We start from the raw sequence: 10,659 nt of genomic DNA, 5'->3' as shown, positions 1-10,659 counted from the left end.
GGGGATTTTCGTCTGTTTTAACTGGAAAAATCTCCCATTCGTCAATTCACAACACACACACACACACACACACCACACACACACACACACACACACACACACACACACACACACACACACACACACACACACACACACACACACACACACACACACACACACACACACACACAAAAAAAAAAAAAAAGGATAAAGGGTTTGATTGATCCATGCCCCATTTCAGCTCACGATGGAACCTGACGTTAGCAGCCTTCCTATAGCCAATCCAGCCTGTGAACGCATCAGGTCACGTGGCACTCGCAACGGGGTCGGATTGCTCCAATAGCTTTCGCTGCAGCATGGCATTCGCGTCTACTTACTACGAAAGTTTTGAATCGAATTGAATTTCATTGAATTGAATTTTAAAGGAGCCCTTGGGCCGATGAACATCTGTCTCGTACCGCTAACAGGTGTGGTGCAACCAAACAAGCGAGGCTGACGCGGACACAGTGTCCCCTCCCGTTCTGGCTTCTTCTGTCCGCAACTGTATTTAGTGCCTTGCACCTGCTTATTCGATGAACTGCGGCAGGATCGCCTGGCGCGAATGTAGACACAAGGCATATCGCAATGCGTGTTGGGCAAAGTACGTCTAAAAAGTACGTGAAGTACAAAGTAAATGAGAGCAAAGTAGAAATTTGGGCTAGTTGGTTCAGTTGGTAAATAGAGAGGTTATGCGCAGCCGTGCCGTGCATAACCTTTTCTGATTTTTCAGCTTTTGTGAAATTTCCGGCGGGATATTTGAGATAATCGGTTATATTCGGCACCTGGTTTCGGGGTGCTGGGGCTACATTTTGGCGGAGAATAAGTGTTCGGTGATGCGTAGTTTATTTTTTGCAATTAAAATAAAAATAAAGTAAAAACGATTTTTTTTTTTTTTTTTGGGGGGGGGGGGGGGGGTGGAACTTTGGAAACCACCAGAAAAAAGTACAAGTCCATACTCAGAGAATGTACTTCAAGTAAAGTACACGTTTTCTACACATACTTGAAGTAGCATTTTAAGTACAATGTAACTTTAAGTACTTCCTAACACTGCGCAGCACGAATCTCACTCAGCCGTACTTCAGCCCGTAGCTTCGAAGTCGCCGAAAGACTGTCGAATGTAGCACGGCGCCGGAAAAACACAATGGACGCGGGAGAGCGAGACAGATCCTTTGAGGAAAGGTCACAACGAGACACATTCCTACCACTCAATAATAATAATAAAAAAAAATTGACAGAAAAAAAAAAAGATTACTGAAAGACGTAATGGGGGAAAATACTAAAGTACTCCAGGAAAAAAAAAAAAGAGTAGAACAGAAACAGACGCCCATTAGGGAGTTTTAGTATATCGCTTTTTACGCTCTATTAAAAAGTAACCAATGTGAAGTTACGGACACGGTGAAATTATTGTTCGTGACCGTCAGGGCTGCTACACCTTGCACTCATAAATTCAACGGAACACTAATATCCCGTTTACTGGGTTTGCAAAACTGGAATCTCTGGCCACCCATGGCCCAAACAAGCCATCAAGAATTATACCAGAATGAAACAAACACGAGGAGCAAGTGAAGAATTTTAAAACACAATTATAACTTTTTTTGAGCCGTCTGCTTTTAGACTCCAGACGGCTGAACACCCGTGTGGAAAGGCAACGCTAAATTCCTTTTACCCCCTGGACATCTGCAATGCTTCCGCAAGAGCTATTCTCGGCCGCGAAAGCACGAATCGATGAAAAATGCCCAGCCCCACCCGAAACCGATAGAACGAGACCATTCGGCGGAAAACACCCAGTCCGACCAATCGGCGTACGCCAAAGGCAAACAAACGACCGAAGCAGACGACGGCGGACGAAAGCAGACGGCGCTGCAACCCTTCCCACTAATGGTCCCAAATGTGCTCAAAACCATGCAAAACGGCGGCACGAGGAGACACAGAAGACGAAACTAATACTGAAAATCCTCCGCAGCAGGGAGAAACAAGACAGACGAACGAACGAAGGTCGAGCGAGCCAGTTGCCGCCGCGAAGCATCCTACTCCTAATCACAGCAGCGAGCGAATTCGGGGAGGAACCGCCGTCGCCACAAACAAAACCAACGAAAAAAAAAAAAAAAAAAAAACACGAAAAGACGACATGACCGAAAAATGAATGAAAACAACCAAACGTCACTTCCGGTAGTGCTCCGTGGACGTCGCGCTTTCCCATGATTCCCGTTCGTTTCCCTAGCTACTATCGCGTCCTGCGCCAATCAACGAGATGACAACTTATTCCCTTTTGATGGTTTGTTCGGAAGAAATCTCCTAAGCACAGCGGTAAAAAAAAAAAAAAAAAATGCATTAAAGAAACTTGGGGGAGGTGGAGATTAGCAAAGGGGTGACAAAGGAGGTACTCGGTCATCGTTTTAAATGTAAGCGATACCCGTTTAGCAGAATGGACGACGCGATTTAAATGCCGCGCGCGATATCACCTCGTCGCGTCGAGGTTATAACGCATAAGTAGCCGAACACCATAAACAACGTCGTAAAAAAGTTATCGACAATGAACACAAAACCAAAAAAAAAAAATATAAAGACGATTCTAACTCGGCTCCTTACAAGTGAAAAAAAAAACAAAAAAACGCGAGAGCAGTAACACCGCAACGTTATCCATCCAGGTCCCGTCCTTGAGAAGCGGAAACGTCCAAAAATATCGAGTAAAAAATCTACCTAAGATAACAAAGCGAAAGCAGGCACCTAGTCAAGAGTACACAAAATGCCGTAGACTCGTAAACACACCTCTCCTCTCTTCCCCCCTCTCTCTACACCCCCCCCCCCTCAGGAAAAAAAAAAGGGGGGGGGGGGGGGGGGGGACGCCGATATGATAAGCGCTATGACCACAAAAACGGCAGCGGAGTAATACAATCAGCCATAGCTGCGAGCCGATCGACGCGCCGCAACGCGTACCCTCTCCACCACCAAAAGCCAACAAACAAACAAAAATCAATAAGCTCCAGTCGTCACCGCTTCGTTTCACCTTCCTCCGGCTGGCAAAAGGGTAATCCAGGATGGCCCAGGCGACATCATCGACGACGACAACAACATATCCAACGGGAAGAAGCGCACACAAACGCACCAACCACGCAGACAGGCAGAAAAGCCAAGGAGCACACCTTTGGAAGGCGCACAGCGGCGTCAGAAACATGGGCGCCGGCAGGGGAGGATCTCCTCGTCTGGCCTCGCCGCTCGCGCACAGATCACCCCATCCGTCGAACCCTAGGCCAGCGGGATCCAGCGTCGAGCCTGGACAGCCCAAGCGGCGCCGCCGCTGTTCAGGGCCCACGCGGCGGCTCCGCAGCGATGCATAGCGGCCGCCAGACCCTTTTTCTCCAAAATGGCGCGGCCGTTGTCGTACCGGGGAGGGGCGCCTGCCTTCCCAGCCTCGCCGCCGACAAGAAAGCTAGCGTCGTCGTCGTAGCAGCACGGGAACACCCGCTTCCTCCACCACCCCCCAAACAGCTCCTCCGCAGGGCAGCAGCGATCGAGACGGGGTACCGATCTCCCTCGACGGGGTGCTGGCCTCTCGTGGTTGGGACGAGGGGCCGGCAGGCGACAGCTTTACGGGTGGGCAGTTGACGGCGACGTAGCAGCCGCGAGCCAAACGCGAACGCCGAGTCACACACTGCTAACTACGGGCGGCGTGGCGGCTCGCGAGCGAGCGAACGACGACGGCGACGAGGCGGCCGATTTTTTTTCCCCCCCGCACCAAGCAGGCACGCGGAGAGGTCGCTCGGTTGGCCCGTCTGTCTGTCTGTCCGTCTAGCAGTGCGTGCGCCGCAGAGCGGAGGAGCGAACGAAGCCGCCACGATGCGTCGCGACACACACACACGCAAGCACGAGAGAAGAGGCGAACCTCTACGCCGCCGAGGGCCCAGTGAAAGATGCCAGTCGACGAAGGAAAGACAGACGCACGCACACACATACATACGCCGGCAGAGGAGAAGGAAGCAGATAGAAAGGACAACAGATGAACGCCAGAAGAGACGAGAGAAAGATGCGCCCAGGGGAGGAAGGGGGGTGCTACAAATGAACGAAGAGGTTCGAAAGGTAAAGGAAGCGCCGAAAAAGAAGGATCAGAACGGAGGAGGGGGGGTCAGCAAAGATGGCGACCGACCAAAATAAAAAGCGAAGACAAAAAGAAAAAAAAAGATAGCAGACGAAGAAAAACAGGCGTGCGATACACGAACGCATGAAGAAAATGGTTCGGGTACCGACATAAGCGCGCCGCCGCGCCACAGAGAAGGCGAGCAGAGCGGCACGGCAACCCGACTGAGAAAGAGCGGGCGAAGAAAACGAGAGAACGAAATCGGGTGCCCCCCCCCTTTCCATTCCCCGCCACAACGGAAAAGAAAAAGAGAAAAGGTACCCAGCAGCGGAGACTCTGGGCGCAAGAACAGATATGTCCTCAAATGCAGTCAGAAGTTCTGCTAACCGACCCTTCCTGCAGGCTTTTATATTATTTTTAAGTACTTTTGCGGTTATTCATTTCTCAGCGTACATGTTTATTAGGCTTGACAACCCGACCATGTCGGTTACAGATTGGACAAACAACGTTCGAAACCGGCGGCGATCATCCAGTGGTCTCAAACCTAGCGAGCGGGCTTGAAGCGCGGTTCTGCCCGTGCAACGAAGCGGCCAGCCATTCGAGAGAGCAAAGGCCGAGTGGACGCCGTTTGCGCAGCCAGCGCAGCAGCCAGCCACCCCAAATTCGCAACAACCAACGCGGGGAGGGAGCGCAGCCGCAGGTTCCTTTCGGCCATTAGAACTTCCTGCAGCTCGCCGAGGTCGGGCGCATCTCGTACACGTGTCGTGTTCCACTGTCGAGAAATGCCCGCCGTCGAGTAACGTCGTCACACGAAAAGCAACGTTGGCAATTAACAATAACGACAAAAAGAAGGGTACAGGCAAGGGCGTTCGGTGAAACGCACGAAACCGCCATATAAAAGTTTACTATAAAAAAAAAAAAAAATCTTTCGCCGATAACGACGGCTACAGCTAGTCACAAATACCTAGAGCGCAACAGCAATGGTTGGGGAGAGAAACAAGATCTGAAATGAGTTACGCCGTGCCTGCAATGCACAGCTGTTGTTGGCGCCTTCGTTCCTACGTCCAGAAAAAGGGACGACGGAACGGCGCGTTCGCTTAATCCTGCGAGCAGGCGTAGGACCCTTTTCTTGTTTTCTCTCGAGTCAGCGCTAAAGCCACGAACAGGTCAAGTTGCCGAGAGTAGCCTGCCGGCCTCCTCCCGCCCACTGCACCGTCTCGCAATGGCGGCTTGGATGAGGCACCCCAAACACAGAGGCGGCCAGCCCGTCTGTCTATCCATCCAGTCAGCCCAACAGCGGCGAGCAGTGCAAAGAACCACCTACACTTCCGACAGAGGGGAAGGAAAGGGAAGGGGGGAAGCCCGTGACGTCACGAGCGGCAGACACCCAAAGCGACCGCCGCGTGATTACCGAAGCGGCTCTCCCAAAGCTGATGGAGCGGAGCAAACGAACGCGCCGCCGCCTGCTGACTGCTGCGGGGCGCGTTCCCTTTCCCTTCCCCCCCGGGAGCGGTGCACCTTTGCTTGGGAGTCGTCTGCTCCTCTTTTGATGCTCTCCTCTGGCGCTGGATCGCCCGTCGTCCGCTAGCACTTCACCGGCCGCCATATTGACAGCCTCGCCTAAATACAACCGGCGTCTCGGGGAACGGGGCGGAAAATGCCCTTGTTTGAACGCCTGCGCTCGCAGTTTGTGTTTGCATTATGTGATAGCAAGAAACGAGTTCCCGTTGAGTGGCGTAAAGCAGCCAGAATATCGTTGCAAAATGCAATGTTAATCGCGTTATATATATATATATATATATTTATATATATATATATATATATATATATATATATATATATATATATATATATATCTTCTTTTTTTTTTTTTTGCGTGTTTGTGTGTGAATCAGCGCGAACAAGGCCAACAGCAGACCGATATCAGTCGGGCTGCTGCTTGGCGATAAGCAAACCCCGTTCCACTGTATCTCAAAGGACGGCTCCCATGTCTGCATCCGGAAAACACGTTCACTAACTCTTTAGGCTCGCACAAAAAGGCCACCTCGTGATTAGTATTTCCAGTTGCTTACGGACGAAATGAAACAGTGGGACGATTACAGTGTCAGGGAAAGCAGGAATTTGCAAGCATGTGAAAACTTTCCACGACGTAGCAGGCCAATGGGAACCTACGATGTGTCGAGAATGGAAATCAGCACGAATAAACGTTCTTGCAGCTTTGTCTAAACAGTCTTTTTTCTTGAGCTTGCGAAAGAAAAGCCCGAATACACTCAGGGGCCGATTTATGGGGTCAGGCCAGGGAGGGGCGGTAGACATTCGCCCGGCGGAGAAGGGGGAAAAGGGAGGGGGGGGGGGGGGGGGGGGGGGGAGTCTGCTGAGATATGACGCTACGGTCGAAACGTTGCCCATATCTATTTTGTTGACCCAATATTTGCTATGTCACCAAAATATAAGCTTTTGGCTGGTGTATATCAATGATTTTATTAAAACAAAGTTGACCTTGGGGAGCTTAGGGAAGCTGCCCCCCCCCCCCCCTCTCTCTCAGTGCACGTGGCAGGAAGCACAATAATAATTATAAAAAAAAAATTGCACGTTAACGTGGATAGTCACAAAAAAGAGATCTCGTTGCCAACGTGGCAACGCGAGACACCGACGTGGCGTCGCCACATCCGAGAGTGAGAGAGGAAAAAATCGTAATTGCAACACTCTCCTCAGGAAATTTTATTTTAAGACGGGGGGGCCTTGCGGCTACCCCATGCGGAGGGGCCTCCGCCGCCATTGCGCGCGGCCTCGCACATTGTTATCTTTCTTTCTGTCGCTTCCTCCAAGAGGCCGCCACGATTAGGACTAAAGCCGAGCAACACCTCCAACCTCAGCTCAAAAACATACCGCCCATGACTGCAACATTGTGCACATTTAAACGACAGAAAACTGGCCACCATACCAATTCCAAACGGTTTTCTTGACGTTATTTAAGGTTTCCCTTTGATACATAAATATGATTAAGCGTTTCTCTTCGATGTATGAGTGGATGCTAACGGCTGCAACCTTTATAACGGGCGCCACCTAGCCTAAAAATTAAAAACCAAAGGTATGATTTTTTTCCTTCGCCAATTTGCTTACCTTCTGCAATTTCGAGTCAAAGCGGAAGTCATGGTTGCCAGCGGCGACAGCGCGCCAGACGCAGACCTTCGCGTGTGGCGCGTTAACAACAGCGTAAACAAACGTCGGCGTCACTCTAATATCGATTGCACGCAGACTGCCCGCCTGGCCACAAAGAGGCAGCGAAGCATTGGTCAAACACGCCAGCGATTCTAATCAAAGCACAAATCTCGGTAAAAACTTGAGCTGCTAGCCAACGTCAGCAACACACGCTGTCGTTATCGAAAAAAAAAAAAAAAAAGAATGTGCTGAAGCGGCGAGAAAACAGGAGGAAGGGGAGGGGAATCGAATATTACGAGTGCCCCATGCCGCCACGTCTCCAGCCGCCCTCCCCGAACGAGGTCAAAACAGCCAACATGGCGCCCACCGTAGCAGACGAAACCATTCCGTCCTGAACGGACACCCCCTTCTGCCTCCGCGGATCATCGCTCACGGGAACACAAAACGTTCGGCGCACGCACGAGGACAAAACCAGAGAAAGAAAAACCGATACGAAGCCCAATTCTTGACCGAGATCGTTTTATCGCTGTTATCGCGAGCCGGCTATTACGAGTCAACCAAAATGTATCTCCGCGGTCAGATTGACCCCGAAAGCGCGCCGCCGAGCAAGCACTTCGCTCAAAATGGCGTCTACGCAAAGCATCCCATCCCGAGAGAGCAGACGACACTTCACGTCGCCATCTTTCTTTCCAGCTCGTTCTTTTCATACACCTTTCTCTCTTTCTTTTTCTTTTTGTTTCTTCTTCTACCCGTTGCGTTAGTTAACCTTCCTCACGGGGAACCAGGTCCTCTCGCGCTTTAATTTTATTTCCTCCTCATTTCTATCACGACCTATCGCCAAACCCGATTAAATAAATATATATATAAAATAAGCGAATAATACAGACAGTAAATAGGCGAGCGAGCCTGCGAGGAAAAGAAAAAGAACGGAGCTGCCAATATGGCGACGTTGCTCGCTCTCTTTTTAGATTTTTGACTCTTTTTTTTTTTTACTAGAAGCGAGTCGTCGAGGGCTGCTCGCTCCTCCGGCGACGGCGGGGAAGGACCCGAAGAAAAGGGCCAAATAAAACAAACAAAAGCAGGTAGCACAAAGCCGAGCGGCACCGAGAATACGTTCTTCGCTCTACGCCGCGTTTTGAGCAGCCGCCGTGTGCTCGGCGCTCCCGGGTCCGGCCTTGGAAGTGAACTCTCGGCTTCTTTCTCCCCCTTCCCTCCCATACGCCCGCCCTTCCTCCACCCGTGTTCCGCCATTTATACCGACAGCCGCATTCCATAAACGACGCCTCTGTCGTCGTAGTCGTCGCCTGTTCTCTCGCGCGCACACACAAAGGCGTTCGAAATCCCCCGCAGTCAAAGCATGCGGGCTCCACACTCAAATCGCCATTGGTTGCCATGGCGCGGAAATTAAGGACGCCTATATATAAATACGAATACGGTAGAAGGGGACGCTTCATCGAATTGGCGCCAGCGGGGCCCCTAACATCACGCCGATGGGGGTCACCTACAAGCGTCAGTGAAGCAGCTTCAATCGACTTAGCATTAAAAAAAAAGTATATTTATATATGTATATTTTGTCTACATTGTTCGCTTAGGATTGAACTGTCCTTTTAAGATTCTCCACACACTTTCCCTTTCGTTCGAAAAAAAAAAAAAAAGCGAGAGCAGAGGCGCTGAGGTACTAAACGACTACACACAAAATTTAGAAGACTAAAACTCGTCGCCATCTTTATTTCCAACTGCTACCCCAAAAGCCGAAGCATGTCAGAGTTTGCCCACACCAGGTGGGGGGCAAAGGTGTAGCGATTAAGTGAAAATGAATCTAAGCTTAAGCAACACCAATATGGAATACTTTGTGTGTGTGTGTGTGTTACTTCTGTCTACCTACAACGTATCTTTAGCGGGCCGCTGCCTGCTTTTTCCTACCACGTGACGATAGCTGACTCTCGCAGAAGGGCCCCTTCGTCACGGCGCGGGGAGCGTGTTCCATTGTCCGACTCTCGGGGGGAACCTCGTGATGAGCGGCGTAACCCTCGAGGGGCTGAAACCGGCACGTTGCGTCACTGTTATCCTGCATTCGCGAACGGGCGCCATCTTCGTATGCGCCAGCGCGGCTCCGTCGAAGCGACCAGTGCCGCGGTCCTTAGACTTTCTGCCCCGGAATATTTCCGCCACGCTGTGGGAAAGCCTTTGCCTAGGGAAACAAATGGAAGCACCCAGAGTCGCGCTGTCGAGAGCTACGAGTCATCCATTGATATCGCTCAACACGCCCGGCTCAGCTTTTCAGGCCTTACTCAAAAAAGACTTTCCTCGAAAAATAGGCCTCACTCGAAACGCAAGGAAGACGAGAGCCAATGCTCTGACCGCGCGGCGCGTTCGCCAAAGTTGGCAAGGCGCCCCAGAATAAAACCTCTAGCACGACGGACTAAAATGTCGCTGTCTGACGTTCAAAAAAACAGCCGAGCTACGAGCGTCCGCACTATAACGTCGTAAGCGCTCGCTATGACCGCCATTCCACGAACATCGGTTGCACCTGTGCGTGATGCGGTCAATCGACGACCCACTCAAGCCGGGATACAGCTGAGAAATGCTTGCTATGCCTTAGACGCGGAGTAGACGGCAATATGAAACTGCGTTCTATACACGGTTAGACCGCCGATATTAAGAGCCGAGTGACGCTTTGAGGTTTTATGTCTGCCTGGCCACATACTGCTTTATACTTAAAAGTCAAAGTCACAAAAATAAAATACACGAAGTCAGCTGTGTGCAGATGTACGCAAATGCATTCCGATGTGTCAGTGGACAACTAACTGATTGAGAGAGTCTCAACCAATCCGTTTCAATATTAAATAATAATAATAATAATAATCCATGTTCTATCAAAGCGACCGGGGAGGTTAGGGCATATAGAATTACCGCGATGTGAGAAACGGACTTCTTCCGCGAAACAACATGGACGAAACAGAGCGGTCACAGACCGGAAACATGGCCGAAATCGATCGGTGGGGATTTTCAAACACATCGCAGTTATCGTATCCAGGAAGAGAGAGAGGCGCACACGAAGTTCGACAGGCCCCTAAACTGGGAACAGCTACGACATAAACAGGTCAAAAATCTGTTCAGGACTCGCTCCGTTTTTTTGTTCCACAAACAATAAGCTTTTTTTTTTTTTTTTTTTTTTTTAGAGGAGCACGCACTCATTGACCAGGAAGCAGGTGTCTTTTTTCGAAAATCGGAGCGTCGGAAAAATCGAAGATAAAACGCGGGTCGGTGATGTGATCATAACCCGAGAGGACCGAAAAAGCTAAACAGCCGAACACACCTCGCTGCTTCTTAACTGTCAAAAGCAAGTCAAATAAAATAACAAAATAAAAACACGAGTTCAAATTTTTCTTTTTCCTTAA

At 50.3% G+C, this 10,659-nt stretch overlaps 1 protein-coding gene across 9 annotated transcripts in view; it reads right to left on the bottom strand.

The window, feature by feature from the left end:
• Positions 1–10,659, bottom strand: part of LOC120838196 (serine/threonine-protein kinase tousled-like 2) — a 111,915-nt gene that overhangs the window by 69,174 nt on the left and 32,082 nt on the right. For 3 of the 9 annotated variants that reach the window (XM_042294101.1, XM_042294097.1, XM_042294104.1), the window contains exon 1: positions 3,165–3,716. The exons of 1 other annotated variant lie outside the window; for it this stretch is intronic. In XM_042294101.1, coding sequence (XP_042150035.1) covers positions 3,165–3,196 — 32 coding nt within the window. In that variant the 5' untranslated portion in view covers positions 3,197–3,716. Of the gene's footprint in view, positions 1–3,164; positions 3,935–10,659 lie in introns of those variants that run through there. 5 more of the 9 variants (XM_042294096.1, XM_042294099.1, XM_042294103.1 and 2 more) reach the window with 4 other exon arrangements.

This window comes from Ixodes scapularis, unplaced genomic scaffold, assembly GCF_016920785.2.
Source record: "Ixodes scapularis isolate PalLabHiFi unplaced genomic scaffold, ASM1692078v2 PGA_scaffold5__190_contigs__length_132052651, whole genome shotgun sequence".
Taxonomy (NCBI): Eukaryota; Metazoa; Arthropoda; class Arachnida; order Ixodida; family Ixodidae; genus Ixodes; species Ixodes scapularis.
The sequence above is the reverse complement of the archived record's forward strand: the minus strand, read 5'-3'. Positions and strand labels throughout refer to the sequence as shown.